General features: G+C 37.8%; 2 protein-coding genes across 4 annotated transcripts in view; one reads left to right on the forward strand and one right to left on the reverse strand.

Annotated features, from left to right (window-relative positions):
* On the forward strand, positions 1–12,347 carry naa20 (N-alpha-acetyltransferase 20, NatB catalytic subunit). 3 transcript variants are annotated; one of them, XM_079474744.1, is made up of 7 exons: positions 1–186; positions 9,882–10,017; positions 10,662–10,686; positions 10,998–11,088; positions 11,246–11,381; positions 11,485–11,630; positions 11,738–12,347. In XM_079474744.1, exons 1-7 carry the CDS (start codon positions 135–137, stop codon positions 11,821–11,823), a joined length of 672 nt encoding a protein of 223 aa, XP_079330870.1. In that variant the 5' UTR covers positions 1–134; the 3' UTR covers positions 11,824–12,347. The 3 variants fall into 3 exon arrangements, with proteins under 3 accessions (XP_079330870.1, XP_079330869.1, XP_079330871.1); XM_079474743.1 differs by lacking the exon at positions 1–186 and having other exon boundaries at positions 9,486–10,017; XM_079474745.1 differs by lacking the exon at positions 1–186 and having other exon boundaries at positions 9,913–10,149; positions 11,738–12,114.
* crnkl1 (crooked neck pre-mRNA splicing factor 1) overlaps positions 11,942–15,737 on the reverse strand; it is a 5,509-nt gene continuing 1,713 nt past the window's right edge. The window contains exons 7-14 of the mRNA XM_079474741.1: positions 15,499–15,669; positions 15,180–15,371; positions 15,019–15,078; positions 14,842–14,922; positions 14,502–14,741; positions 14,263–14,364; positions 13,701–13,949; positions 11,942–13,053 (exon numbers count right to left, since the gene is read on the reverse strand). Of these exons, the coding sequence (XP_079330867.1) occupies positions 12,709–13,053; positions 13,701–13,949; positions 14,263–14,364; positions 14,502–14,741; positions 14,842–14,922; positions 15,019–15,078; positions 15,180–15,371; positions 15,499–15,669 (1,440 nt within the window). The 3' untranslated portion in view covers positions 11,942–12,708. The remainder of the gene's footprint in view (positions 13,054–13,700; positions 13,950–14,262; positions 14,365–14,501; positions 14,742–14,841; positions 14,923–15,018; positions 15,079–15,179; positions 15,372–15,498; positions 15,670–15,737) is intronic.

Here is a 15,737-nt window from a genome sequence, read left to right on the forward strand (position 1 = left end):
ACTGGGCATGCGCACTTCAATACCGCATCATTTTTGTCACGCTGAAAACAGTTGATTATTTTTTTATTATTGTTAGCTTAGGTTTCGGGGTGGTGTAGGTGTAGGCGTTATCATATGTAATCTATTGTAATTATATGGCGAGATTTTGCACCATTTCCGACCGTAGCTGTATCTCTTCTAGCAACTGTCGCTACCCGATCCGTCCCGGAAACACGATTTGTACGGCGCATGCGCGAAACGGACGTCACTTCCGGTCTGAAATCAATCGAAACACTTTACGGCAGTTTCGGGTATTATTTATAATATAATTATTATTATGCTTTACACTCGCCACCCGATACGCCCACTGCGTTTTTATAAATTTTGTATTACATTTATTAATAAGTGTATTTATTATATCTGTAGGCCTATACGTTTATTTTTTCTTAATGTGTTTCTTAAGCTGCTTTGAGATATTTCCTGGCTTGTTAAATTGTTGCTGCATTATAATGCCTGTTTGTTTTATGGTGGTTATAAAAAATAACTACTAAATCCATATCAGTTCAAATTTGGTTAATATGTGCCATAAATTCACTTTGTTGAATTAAATAAATGGTCAAATTAAACTGAATTGTTTAAATTCTCTAGACAGACTTTGGAAAATACAGATGTGTTTCTTTCAATTAATTTTCTAAAGAGGGTTCTACTTAACTGTTCTAGATTGTTTAACACATGTCTGCATTTAAGAAACACACAGAATAAAGTTATATATACATTGATTCAATTTATTCATACATGTGTTCTATTCCTCACTCACACACACCCTCTCTCACTCACTCACTCACTCACTCACTCACTCACTCACTCACTCACTCTCTCTCGCTCTCTCTCTCTCTCTCTCTCTCTCTCACGCACACGCACACGCACACGCACACACACACTACATTTCTCATTGTTGAACATAGCATTGACCTTTAGGCCTTGTTCATCAACACAATATGAGAAAAATGTTTCCATGTCTTCTTGGTAGTAACATATAAACAAAAAGTCATCCTTCGCCTCAGAGAATTGACCCCCAGGAGGTTCTTGATGGCATTTTCTCGATCACCCCTGTTCATCTGCAAAAAGGCCGGCTCCGTCACCTCCCCACGGAATAAGTGTCTGTGATTCTGTACCCAGTCACACGCTGTTTTAGGTCTTGCACAATAGTTGGGTCCTGCACCTATTGAAATAAGTGAAGTTTATGTTACATTCTAATTGGTTGACTAAATTATTTCTTGCATACTAAAATGGCACAACATTTAAACTATTTATTCAGCATGCATGCAAATGTTTAATGTATAACCACTTCTGTAAAATAATTTACCTTATCAATGTCCTTGTCATCCACTACTCTTCTGCTGGGTAACAGTTTGGTGGTGGTGAATTTCGACACCCTAAACACAGGCTCAACGATCCCCTGAAGGAGTTGGGATGCTTCTTCAGTCCAGTATGCAAACCTCTGTCCATGCCTTTGAAATATATGTAAACGTATATGAACTCTATTTAATAGCTTTAGCTTACTAAATACAGCCAAGATACTGAAATTATATCTGTAGAATCTATCATATCCCTCTAAGCAAAATCTTTCTCATATGAGGTTAATGCACCACCACTGGCGAATTAATGGCACCTCCTCCTAAAACACACAAACACAAAAAGAAATGTACACATACCAGTAGTTAAATGACATACTTGTGTGAAAATGCAGCTTACCTTTGTGAATGTTAAGGGATATGATGTGCAGATGCTGAGAGCATACTGTGAAACACAAATTACATTGAAAGACTTGCATGTAGACACCGCAAGAATCCCCACTGGACTGTTGAGGAAAAACTGGAAAAGGAAAAGTGCATCCACAGTTAGTTTAAAAAACAACTGTTGCAACTGCCTCTGATGCCACAGTGATTGCCAGTTCCAGGGTTATTATAGCACTCTGCAAGAACAGCCCTCTTCTTTCCTCGGACAGGACAACTAGCCGCATGTACTGTTTAGTTGGGCCGGCGTAGAAGAGTCTGTCGCCTGTTTAAATAAGAAAAAAAAGCATGAAAGTTGCAGTCAAAATTCATATTATCTGACTATCTGATATCGATAAAGGTCAATAAAAACATGACATCAATTTAACCAATTTTTTATATAAATTGATTTTATAACCAATAACACAATTCAATCCTACAGGAATCATGCCCAAACCACACTGCAAGGAATGACATTTGTAATGGTTTTAATAGTAAAAGCTAATAGTTCATAGTAGTATTTTAATGGAAAAATTTGCATCTCTGTGAAGATTTTATTGTTTTCTAGATGGTCAGTTCTCCTTTTTGTTAAATATAAAATTGCTTAACGCTACTTAATTCGAAGATGCCCGGTAGGACAGTCAGGAATTTCTCCTTTTAAGATACATTTTTGAAGTCTTTCGTGAAAAGCAAATGAATCCATACCGCTGTCACACATAATGAAAGGTTTTTTTTTGTTTTTTGTATTTTATTTATTAACATTGTAGAACATTAACAAAAAAAGACAATCATAGTTTAACATTCACAACCAACCTTAGCTTACATACAAATATTAGAACATAATATTCATATCATTCATAAATACAATGAAGACAGTGAAAAAAAAATACATAAATAAATAAACAAACAATAAATTAAACAAAGTAGTGGAGTAGGAAGTTATTCAAATTATAAAACCAAAATCTTCCAACACTGAGTACAAATACACTGCTTTAGGGCTTTTCAACTTTTTCACGGTCATTAAATATACTCTGAATTCCTCCTTGACAGCCACTAACCGTGGAGGAATTTTGAAAAATTTACATTTGTGTATATAAAATTTCAATAAAAGCAACACATTATTAATTACAAAAAATAACTTTTTATCCTTAATTAATAGTCCAAACTGACAATATCAGCCTTACAGGGAATCTTTGTTGCAACCAGCTCAACGCATCGTTCCAGAATATGGTTACCAAATTGCACTGATAAAATAAGTGTTCAACCGTTTCTATCTCTACCTTGCATATTTGGCATACATTTGAATTACCAACGTTAAATCTTACTCTTAAAAATTCTTTTGTTGGATATATATGATTCAGAATTTTAAAATGCACTTCTTTACATTTAGGATTAATGGGAAATGAAAGAAACACAGTCCTAATTTTACACACATCGTTCTTCTCATCATGACGAAAAATATAATTTCTCAATACTGGACCAGGAAAACAATGTTGTATTAAACAGTCTCTTAAGAATTTATTGGAAAATTTTCTGTCAACAAAACTTACATGTTCTATAATAAGTGCTCGTAGTTCAGGAGTTATCATTGAATAAACGAAAGGGGTTTGGCTGCACGACGTAACCGAGCTGTTCCCAGGTCCGCATGCGCGGAACAAATCGTGTTTCCGGGACGGATCGGGTAGCGACAGCAACAACCGAACAAAAGGCTTGTTTGAGATGCGCCTTGCCTCGCCTGAAATATAGGCGAGAGTAGGCGGCTACAGTGAGGGGAGGAGTGAAAAAAAGTGCAGGCAAGCCGGACACTTCCTGAATCTCGCTGTGTTGTGGACTGCAAACGTCAACAATGGAAGAGATCGCGTTCGCGTTCTTTATCGCAGACGAAGTTGATGCAGTTGAAATACCACTGTTTTTACACGAAGATGGTTATGATGAGGAGAATCACCGAAGGTGAACAGTGCTCATTACTTAAAATGGCTTATTCAGTAAATGGTAGGGATATAAATCTATCTGATCTAGAGTGGTATTGCAACTTGCATCTAATGAAATTATTAATGTCGAGTAAAAAATAAACAGTCCTGACTGCAGATAATTCAGCACCAAAGAAAATTGTTTTTATTATTATTAAAGTTATTTGGGTGAACTATCCCTTTTTTACATGACAAATATTCCATATAAATATATTACACAATTGTTTGTCACCTTAATGTAAGTTTCAATTCATGTTTAATGATTAGGAAAAGTGTGTGCTGCAAATTATTCTTAAAAAATAATATGAAACAACAACACATTCTAAATTAAGAAATGAGCATGTGTGGGTTTTGTTTATTGCACTCCTGGAATCAGACATATTCAAATAAAGATATCGGATAAAAACACAAACATGAGGCCTAATTGTAAAACAGTCACATTAGATGTATGCTTGTATTGATGGATTGACTAATTTATTTAATGGAATAATGTTGTACAAAAATGTCAATGTATAAAGAGAATACACATCTCTCAATAAAGAGACAATAAAAAACAAACAGGACTTCACTTCAAACCAAGAAAATAAAAATAAAACATGTCCTAATTACTAAGTACTATAGAAAAAGTAAATCGTATTAGGCTATAGGTAATGGACTTCTTAGAATTAAGGGGAAAAAAATATCAGCTGACATTCTCAGCCAATGAGCACGAAGCTGTGTCGTCAGTCAGTCGTTTCCCATCATGCTTTTGAGTAGCGCAGTCGGTGGAGAGCAACTGCGCTCGACTGCTCAATCCGACACAGCCGCCTCGTATGGAAAGCCGTTTGGGTCATATTTCGCCATCAACCAGACGCCTGGTGTTCAGATGACGCCTGCTTTTACGGCGTTTAAGACGTACAGACGCCGTAAATTACGGCGTTTAAGACGTACAGACGCCGTAAATTACGGCGTTTAAGACGTACAGACGCCGTAAATTACGGCGTTTTAAATGCAATGCGAAACGCCGTTCATTTCGCCGTTTGAACTTCCATATTACGCCGTAAATTACGGCGCTTCCGTGTAACAAAGACGCCGTAAAAAGCGGCGTTTTTTATAATATTAAAATCAGCCCCGCCTTTTCTACACAGTCCAGCCCCTCCAATGAACACAAAGACATGTGTAGTAGAATGTCGATCTGAATAAGTGTTCCTGTTTTTAACTTTATTGCGAATAATGCTTAGACTTTCATCATGTGATATTTTTCCATTGAGCGCGTTTATCCTCCTTTTCGTTTATAATAGACTTTTGATCGAGCACGTTCGTGACACTTTGTGCGTTTATGTGACTTCGAGCTCATAATGCTTGTCATCCACGGTGGCGTAGTGGACTGCGTACACAGCAACGGAACTTTATCACTTTTAACGATTGGAGTTCGACTCCGCGGTCCGACCATATTCTTCATTCCTTTTGAATTGTTCTATTGAGTCGTGTTTTTAAATGTTGGAACACTACCTGTTGCTGGCAACTTATTAAATGACAAGAAACGCTTATTACAAGCCTACGGGCCTTTACGCATGCAATAGCTGCGGGCTAAGTCTGCTACTGTGGCTGTTGTCAGTATGTTTTTATTGAATTAAATTTTTCCCATCTACGAACCCGTTTGTATTTCCATTTACATATAGACTGCATATGCTGCATGCATTCAGTATAAACCTCTATAAGATTTTGACGATCAAAAATCTTAAAATGGAGGAGACTGTTCACATACAGAAACAGTAAGGGAAATGCTGACCAAAAAAATATTGTTGCCTTATTATTATATAGCAATTTTTAAAGGAAAATATAGGCCTGTTTTATAACTTACTTATTGGTAAAGACATAACAATCAGCAAAGGTGCAATAACGAAAGTTGCAGGCATCTTAAGCTAAATTGTCAAACAATAAAAGCCAATTAAATAAATAAATAAATAAATTAATTAAATGAAAAATAATGTAGGTACACACAGTCGCCTAACTGGGCAGAACGTAAAAGGTATGCAACACAAAAGCACTGGATATTTAGGTTATTATATGCTCCATCCACATCGAGCTGAGTTTCTTTATTGAAAAAATACGTGCTTTGACGAGTAAAATAAATCATATCTAAATTCAAGTTTGTTTTTCATTCTCAGTCTGTTGATGCCGGCTGCGGAGAAACGCGCTCTTTGAGGTGCGCAGCTCCCTACATAAATACTGCCTTTCTTTAGAAGTTGCTAAGCGATCATGTTTGTTAAATCATTTTGTATTTTGGGATGGCTATTTTGACGAGGCCGCGTTCACTTATCATAGTTTTAGTGTGGGACTTATGCATAACTGCATTATGTAAGTGATTTTTTATTTATTTTTACGAATAATATATAACTCCCTTAACTCTTATTTGCTTAACCAAATTATTTAGCCTTAATTATGCGTGCATGTTGTTCTTTTATTATATTTATATAGGCTATTATATAATTTAAAGTAATGTATTAATATAATCAATTTATAAATGATTGCAAAATTAAGATGTGTTCTTCCAGAACTGTATACTGTTCATTATAAAATAACCCAACAGACTACTCAGATCATTAGAATCAAGTCAGTTAGAGATAACAAAAGTTGACTCAAAACAAGGTTCGTCAGCGATAAGAAATATGCCACCTGAAGCCGCAGGCATCAGATGCTCTTTAATATAAGCTACTTTTACATCCAGATTAAAAACACAACTAGTCGTTCATTTGTCTTCCTTTTCCTTCCGTTGCACATTTGATTTCCTATTTATTGTTATTTTCTATTCTTAAGTATGTGTGATTTAAAAGAATTAACGCTTTTTGAAGATCTCTTTTGCATATCCTTCTTTTTTTGTAATTTATATAAATCACCATTAACTGTTTGAAATGTGCTATATAAATAAACTTGCATTGCCTGTATGTATGTAAATCATTAAATGGACGCCAATTGACAACAAGCCTACCCCAATTCTAAATGTACCGCAAACTCTTAATTTGATTGAAAATAGATGCCCTTACGATCTGATGTGAGATGTGCAAAAAGAGGCAAAGTATTCGATGAGCGCTCTTACGCGCCACCCCACTAGAATGAATGCGCAAACAAAGTCGTTTTTCATCGTGACTTCAGTCAACATGGCAGGCTCGATCCCTATAACATTACCAGTTACGCAGCATTTGTTAAAGCGTATTATTCAGCGCCGCCGCTCCCACCAGGCGCATCTGTGCGTAGGGGCACCAAAAATAGCCTAATATTTTTTTTTATCTAATGTTATTTCATTAGGATATAGAAAAATCATAATGGAATTATGCTTAGAGCACCAAAATGGCTAGCAGCGGCACCGGTATTTCTTGTACAAAGGAATTGTTAAGCAACTTAAAGTAGGCTATTTAGCATTACAATGACTGATCGCCGTTTCAATGTAATATTTACATTGAAACGGCGCTTCAGAGCCGCAAATTAGGACAGTCAGGCACAAGAACAGTTTCTTCCCCCAGGCTATCTACCTCATGAACAGTTAAATGTTCCCCACTTATGCAATAAAAATGTGCAATATCCTTATATTTATTGTTACCCCTCCAGTACATCCCTGCATCTACTTAATCCTATCTCATTATAATTTCTAGCACAATTGTTAATACACTTATTTATTTGCCTATTTCTTGTCTGTGTGTTGTTGTCTCTGTGTACTGGAAGGTTATGTCACAAAAACAAATTCCTTGTATGTGCAAGCATACTTGGCAATAAAGCTCTTTCTGATTCTGATTCTGATATTTATATCATTGTTGTTGTTATAAGTGCCCTTAACAGACAATAACAAGACAAGGAAGTTTTGCTTTTTATACTTCGTTGTCGCAGCACCACAACATCATACACGAGCTTGAGGTTTAGAAGTTAACTTAGTTTTTTGCCTTTCACACCAAGAACAATCAAAATTTGAATTTGTCAGCATCATTACTCCAGTCTTCAGTTTCACATGATCCTTCAGAAATTATTTTAATATAGCAATTATTAATAATGGCTCATATGATCAATTTTTAACATCTATTTTTATATTCCTGTGCAATTCAGCATACTAGAATTGCACTCTGTACTGCTCACTTGCACACCAGGAATATTTAACTGAATGCTCATTTGCACTAATGGACCACTTCCATAACTGCATTAACCTATCTACTGAACTGTAATTCTATTAACTGCATCTACTCATCTACTGAACTGTAATTCTATTAACTGCATCTACTCATCAATTGCACTATAACTTCAATAACTGCATTAACTAACCAACTGCATGGTAACTCTATTAATTGCATCTACTCATCAATTGCACTGTAACTTCAGTAACTGCATTAACTAATCTACTGCTCTGTAACCTTATTAACTGAATCTACTCATCAATTGCACTGTAACTTCAGTAACTGCATTAACTAATCTACTGCTCTGTAACCTTATTAACTGCATCTACTCATCAATTGCACTGTAACTTCAGTGACTGCATTAACTAATCTACTGCTCTGTAACCTTATTAACTGCATTAACTCATCTTCTGGACTGCAACCTATTAACTGCATTAACTCATATACTGCACCGTAACTTTAATAACTGCAACTTCAACAACTGCATTAACTCACCTATTGCACTGCAACTTTAACAGCCAATGTCAATAATTTATGCATACTTAAATCACTTGCACTATTTTAGACTAAATTAATATCTGTTCATATCCACCTGTACATTAATGTTCATAGTATATAGCCATCTGTATATATTGTTCATAGTATATACCTACTGTCATATTTTCATAGAACACACCTACTGCAAAATATTTTTATAGTCCATGCCCACTATATTCTCTCATATTGTATTCTGTATTGTATCACTGTATATCCTGCACTTGCTAACTGCACTTCTGGTTAGACCTAAACTACATTTCGTTACACTGTACTTGTATATGTGTAATGACAATAAAGTTGAATCTAATCTAATCATCTAATCTAATCTTTATGGAGAATCACGTGACACTGAACATAACGATGCTGAACATTTTTGATAACGTATCACATATTAATATAGACAACTGTTATAACAATGAACTTTTTATTACAGCCTCAACTAGCAGAATAAAATGTACTACATAGGCTAAACTCAAACCTCAATTAGCACCATGTAAAATAAACAATATTACGCCTTTCCAAAGCCTATGGAGCCTTTTGTGGCAAGCTACAACAGCCACAGTAGCAGACTTAGCCCGCAGCTATTGCATGCATAAAGGCCCGTAGGCTTGTAATAAGCGTTTCTTGTCATTTAATAAGTTGCCAGCAACAGGTAGTGTTCCAACATTTAAAAACACGACTCAATAGAACAATTCAAAAGGAATGAAGAATATGGTCGGACCGCGGAGTCGAACTCCAATCGTTAAAAGTGATAAAGTTCCGCTGCTGTGTACGCAGTCCACTACGCCACCGTGGATGACAAGCATTACGAGCTCGAAGTCACATAAACCCACAAAGTGTCACGAACGTGCTCGATCAAAAGACTATTATAAACGAAAAGGAGGATAAACGCGCTCAATGGAAAAATATCACATGATGAAAGTCTAAGCATTATTCGCAATAAAGTTAAAAACAGGAACACTTATTCAGATCGACATTCTACTACACATGTCTTTGTGTTCATTGGAGGGGCTGGACTGTGTAGAAAAGGCGGGGCTGATTTTAATATTATAAAAAACGCCGCTTTTTACGGCGTCTTTGTTACACGGAAGCGCCGTAATTTACGGCGTAATATGGAAGTTCAAACGGCGAAATGAACGGCGTTTCGCATTGCATTTAAAACGCCGTAATTTACGGCGTCTGTACGTCTTAAACGCCGTAATTTACGGCGTCTGTACGTCTTAAACGCCGTAATTTACGGCGTCTGTACGTCTTAAACGCCGTAAAAGCAGGCGTCATCTGAACACCAGGCGTCTGGTTGATGGCGAAATATGACCCAAACGGCTTTCCATAGCCTCGCTGTCGCGAGAGTTTTTGGGCACACGTCAGCATGAGGTCAGAGCAAGGCGGACGTAACTCGGACACTTTTCTAACCGGCATGCATCTCACGGTGATCACCGGTGATCGGTTCTGCGCAGATTTTGTTCATCTCAAACAAGCCCAAAGTCAGCTAGGATACGTCACACTCGTGACGAAGAGGGTGAAAGGTCAGAGCGTCATCTGGTCACACACGCTCAGCATCATGACAACATTGCGAGCTTTTACATGCGATGATCTGTTTAAATTCAATAATATGTAAGTTTAATTTATGTCTTATTATTATAAAAACACTCACAAAAACGCGCTAAACAGATACCGTGGTGACCGCGTTAAAACCGTCGGTAATGCGCGATATCTACACTCCGATGTACTCCAGAAAATACCATGGTAACGTTAAAATACAGTTTTAATTTTCTAGTTCAGACTTAATATTATTTATTGTTTTAGTCACATACTGTTGAGCTAGAGTTCGTGTTTAAGATGTTGTTTTGACAGCCTTTGCAAGCTTACACCAACACGCAAAAGTAATGCTGTCTTTTAAAGTCCCACCTAAATAAATATGCAATTGTTTTAATATCTTTTTTTTTGTTAGGGATTCATTCAATGTGTGTTTACAAAATGGTCAAACCACGGTGCTTAGAAAACATGGCACAACTAGCATGTTAGCTGCAGTTTTGTTTGCGGCATCAAATGCTTTGTTTACCTCTGAAAACGAATTCACACATAACATATGAATTAAGATGTTATAATGTCTGGGTTTCCGTATGCAAATGTTGTTAAATAACCCGATTAAACTAAAATGTGGGGTTTATTTTGCATTATGTCATGCATGTTTGTGATATGAAACACGTGTGTATGTGTGCGATCATATTTACCATGGCATGTTTTTTATCCCACAGTAATCTGGACCCTTTTACAGAGACTGTATCCTTTGGCATCAGAAAATGAAGATAAAGTCAGATAAATATCTGTTAATATAGTCTTCGTAATGGTTTTAAAACAATATGTTTCTTTGTATGCAATACAGTTTAATGATAACAAGACTCGCACAATGATCACCGACAAAAAGTGCACAAGTATCCATTAATAAAGTTAGAAGGAAAACGATATCATCTCTCAACACAAGCTGATCAAACAGCCTGGCCGATATATCGCTCTATCAGTAGTCTGTATGAGACATATAGGGCTGTCATACATGATTCCGTGTTTCTCCTTCACTTGTGTTTATTGTACAGTATGGCATCCCATTTTACCTGCAGTATCTGGCTCACTGGCCCGAGTATTTTATAGTAGCAGAAGCTCCGGGCGGTGAACTGATGGGCTACAGTGAGTAAAATATATGTCATCTCATCTCTGGTAACCGGATAATCTGTTTATTTTGTGAGCCTTTGTAATCCTCTCATCTTTTACTTATCTTTCATGATGTTGACATGATGAACGGTCATATGAGGTCTTTGTAACCCATGTTAACTTTCACCTGTAGTCATGGGGAAAGCAGAAGGGTCCGTCGCCAGGGAGGAGTGGCACGGTCACGTGACGGCTCTTTCTGTGGCACCAGAGTTCAGACGACTGGGTCTAGCTGCTAAACTCATGGACATGTTAGAGGAGATCTCGGAAAGGTGAAACTCAGCTGTGCACCTCTCGTTGGTCATGACCTGTGAATAAAAGCAGCCTCATCTCTGAGAACAGCTCTGTTCTAAAAGAGTTCTGTTTTCTCATCAGGAAGGGTGGCTTCTTTGTCGACCTCTTTGTGCGAGTCTCCAATCAAGTCGCTGTGAATATGTACAAACAGCTCGGCTACAGCGTCTACAGAACGGTTATAGAATATTACTCCGCCAGTAACGGGGAACCAGACGAAGATGCTTATGGTAAAGTTTACGTTTGCTTTCTAGTAGCATCGCTTTAATAAAAGCAAGTATTGTTGAAATTTAATTTGTGGATATCTGTGAATAAACGAAATCTTTTCACTTCACAGATATGAGGAAGGCTTTATCAAGAGACACAGAGAAGAAATCTGTAATCCCTCTCCCTCATCCTGTCCGACCGGAAGACATCGAATAACATTAACATGTGACTCTCTGATTTGATCACAAATTTGCTTTCGTCATGTGATCACAAGACTTTAGCTGAGCTCAGAGTTTCTATCGCTTGTGTATCAAAGAGTCACTGCTCTGAATGAACTTTTCAAATTGTTTTATGTTTGGATAATAACACTGAAAATAAAGGACTTCAGAATTGTAGACACATTTAATAAAGAGGTCCAACTGAAAAACTGACTGATGTGATTGTATTTCTCTTAAAAACAATCTACTGTAACATCTGATGATGTCATACCCGACAAATGTTTTGCTGAAATCTCTTCTGCTGAGAGGCTGAATAACAGATAACAGACGGACGTTAAACAATCACCGTTGAGAATCATCAGTTTCAACACGTGGCTTTGTATTTACAAAAGAAAATGCATTTCAGATACAAGCGAAAGCTTATTGGTTGTGAAAAAAGGTTACCAGTCAATGCGAGTCACTGAGACTGTGAAAGGGATAGTTTTCCCCCAAATAAAAACTCTGTCATGATTTATTCACCCTTATGTGGTTGAAAACCTGCATGTGACTTTCCTATGTGCAACACAAAAGAAGATATTTTGAGAAAGGTCTCAGTTAGTGGTTTTGTGTTTCAGTGTTGTTTGGTTACCAGCGTTCTTCAAAATATCTTCTTTTGAGCTCTGCTAAAAAAAAAAGAGAGATACAGGTTTGGGAATGACAGTGTGAAATATCACTAACACCCAGACACTTCCGAGTAAATTAACCTTTGCCCAAAATTAGCTAGAGAGACCCCAGCCTAAAATATTGACTGACACAAACGCATTTGGTTCTCACCTTTATTTTGTTACAAAAGAAAAGACAAAACAAAACAGAGAAATAACGCATTCGATTCCACCGCAGCGGTTCAGTCTTTGTCTGCATCTGTCTTGGTTTGTTCCTTCTCTTCCTCGCTCTTACTGCTGGAGCTGCTGCTGCTCTCGTCCTCATCATCACGATCATCAATCTCCTTCTGTCTGCTGTCAGTAGGGTCCTGCTCCTCTGCTTCAGAGTTCTCCTGCGGTTCTCCTGCGTGAGGAGGAACATTCTGTTCTCCCTCTTCTTCTTCCTCCTCCTCCTCCACTTCCTCCTCCTCCTGTTGTTGTTGCTGTTTCTTCCACATCTTGGCCATGGCCAGCAGTTTGAGATTGGGCTGGTTGGCAGCATCTTCAGGGAAGATGTAATCGTAGTATTCCTCCCACCCTGCATCCGACTGAACACGTGACAGATAGTAAGGAGGTGTTAAAATGATGATTTCTTTCAGATTATTATCTATTCGCTAGATTCTCAATAGAAGTACATAAAAATAGGTGACCTTTGAAATACAACATCTCAAGAAGTCCACACTTGGTCAAAATCTCATAAGTTACCTCTTTACATTACTGCAGGAATATAAATATTAGAGCTGAAACTGAATTTTTGTAAGAATTCACTAAGCCTGCGATGCGTTTCACGATACTGATCTCACGATCAGATTCATTCACGATTTATGAGACAAATTAGAAATGAACAACTGCCCTTTTATTATTTCTCAAATGCTGCACATTTCTTTTAAAATAAAAATGTCAAAACAAAATTTGATGTCAAAACTAAACGAGCTATTTTAAAACAAATTCAAATTTATTTTAAAATGAATTTATTAATAAAAATAAATAAAATAAACTATTTAAAATAAACAAACTTAGACTTTGTCTGTTCTTTTCTAGGACTTTTTTACAAACACAGCGGCTCCTGCTGCTGCTTCAAAACATGTACTTTGATAACATATCAACCAGCTTGAATCGACACATTATAATCAACCTGCTCAGGGTGAATCGTTACATCCCAAATAGTTGGAGATCAGAAGATGTAAAATCTTACCCCATCCTCGGCTGTGATCTTTCTCCTCTTCTTCACCTTCTCAGGCAGAAGTTTCCTTACTCTTTCCTTGTTGGTAAACGTTCCGAACTCCTCCTCGAAGTCTCTCCAGGACTCCAGGAGCATCAAACGTTCCTCTTTCTCCTCACAGCTCTGCAGACCCTTATTGGCCTCCTCATAGACCTGTCGGCATCTCTGCAGACGCTCATCAGTGTCAATGGACAGCTCGAACTGAGAATAACTGATCCAAACCTGCAGACACAAACCACATAAATCTGATTAATATTTGAGATGGTCTGAAGTGACTACAGCATCATATTATAGAGATTTGACAGTAATGGCACATAGTGTATAAGAATGTAGTTGTTTTTGCTTGAAAATGATAACATGATGGTTTATACAGCAAACATGCATGTGGTAAAATTTTGATAAATTCTTTTATCAGATAATCTGGATCTTAAATGCAATCCAGAAGATAATATCAAATTAACAATGATTATGAAATATTTATAAAGCAATTCACTGTTATAAAACTGTAGAGTCATGACGGTGGTTGTCGTCTTACCTTGACATGCTGTGTGCGCTGTAACAGTCTCTTATAAAGGCCACGTGTGTTGTCATATTCTTCTTGTTCGATCTCAAAGTCAATGTACGATTTCCAGAGCACCTAAAGTACAAACACAGTTAAGAAGCTTCTCATATTGTTTTGTCCAAATCCGACTCTAAAAGTGGTCCCACAGATACACAAACACAACACTATCTAGAACAAAACCGAAGTGAGCGAGCTAGAAGGTTGAGCCTGACCTCCGGCATGTCTAATCGTGGTTGTCCTATGGCCAGCTCAAATATGGCTCTGGCCCGGTCTGTATCACCCAGGATCGCCTCCAGTTCTGCAAACTTGATCCAGGTGGTGCAGTTCTCTGGACTGAACTCCAGGTACTTCTCATAGAGCTTCCGGCAGCGGTCGAACTCTCTCAACTGGAGCTCCAGCTCGATGTAGCCCTTGAACAGTTTGTTTTTGGGACACTTCCCGATGGCTGTGCCCTGAAACAAGAGAAGCCAGAAGTTCAAGACACGCATCACTCGCAAATACAAAGTATTTTAGAGATTTGTGAGGATTATTAGTCGATTCTGGATCACTTACCAAGCCGCGTCTTGCATTCTGCAAGTTCTTCTGTCGGATTTCAAACTGCCCGTAGAAGAGCCAAATCTTGGCGAACGTGAACTGTATACAGAAAGCAGTACGATTATTATAAATAATGACAATGTTTCCGTATTTTGGGAAAAAAACGCTTTAAGCAGCATAACAAAACTTATTGACCTTCTTGTGTGGCATAAGCTCCAAGCAGGCCTGGTACACCTGCCGTGTTTTCTCAGGGTCCTAAACAAAACATCAAACACCATTAAAACAAACACTTGCACAGAGTAATACTGACGAATGACAACTGAATGAACCCTGCAGGTCGCTGATGTCTGCCTTACCTTGACCTCCAGCTCCTCATAGAGAGCGTAGTTTATCCACAGGTAGATGTAGCGTCTCCAGTGTCTCTTTTCTTGGATGGGCGGAGTGTTGGCAATGGCCCTCTCATAAACTTCTCGAACGGTCTCTGCGTCAGTGTCGCTCTCCACCAGACGCAGATAATCAAACCAGGCATCATAATTATGTGGGTTCGCCTGTGCAGGAGAAAATTATGTCGATGGGATTTGATATAGAGCGTCTTCGCAAAAAACTGCAAGATTTACTGTATGGTTGAGTCATCGAACACTGCATGAAAGGGCAGCCTCTGAAGATTGTACCTACCTTGACCTCTTCTTCATACTGAAATCTTCTTTTGCTGACAATCACATCCTCTATTCCTCTCCTGTCTCCAAACCTCTTTTCAAACACTGTGTAATTCTTAAACAGTTCCTGGGCCTGTTGTTTGGGGATTCGGTCCAAAGAGTATTTATAGATGACCCGAACTCTCTCAAACTGAAAGACACAAAGGTAACATGTGAGGAGGAAATGAGAGCTTGATCTTGTATTTGTTAAGAACCGTG

The sequence above is a fragment of the Barbatula barbatula genome (assembly GCF_947034865.1).
Source record: "Barbatula barbatula genome assembly, chromosome: 15".
In the NCBI taxonomy this organism is placed as follows: domain Eukaryota; kingdom Metazoa; phylum Chordata; class Actinopteri; order Cypriniformes; family Nemacheilidae; genus Barbatula; species Barbatula barbatula.

Coding starts and splice junctions, on each gene's coding strand:
- naa20 (XM_079474743.1), top strand. CDS start 9,773: ATGAGGTCAGAGCAAGGCGGACGTAACTCGGACACTTTTCTAACCGGC. Junction 10,018..10,661: donor CTGTTTAAATTCAATAATAT/GTAAGTTTAATT, acceptor TTTATCCCACAG/TAATCTGGACCCTTTTACAG. Junction 10,687..10,997: donor TGGACCCTTTTACAGAGACT/GTATCCTTTGGC, acceptor TTTATTGTACAG/TATGGCATCCCATTTTACCT.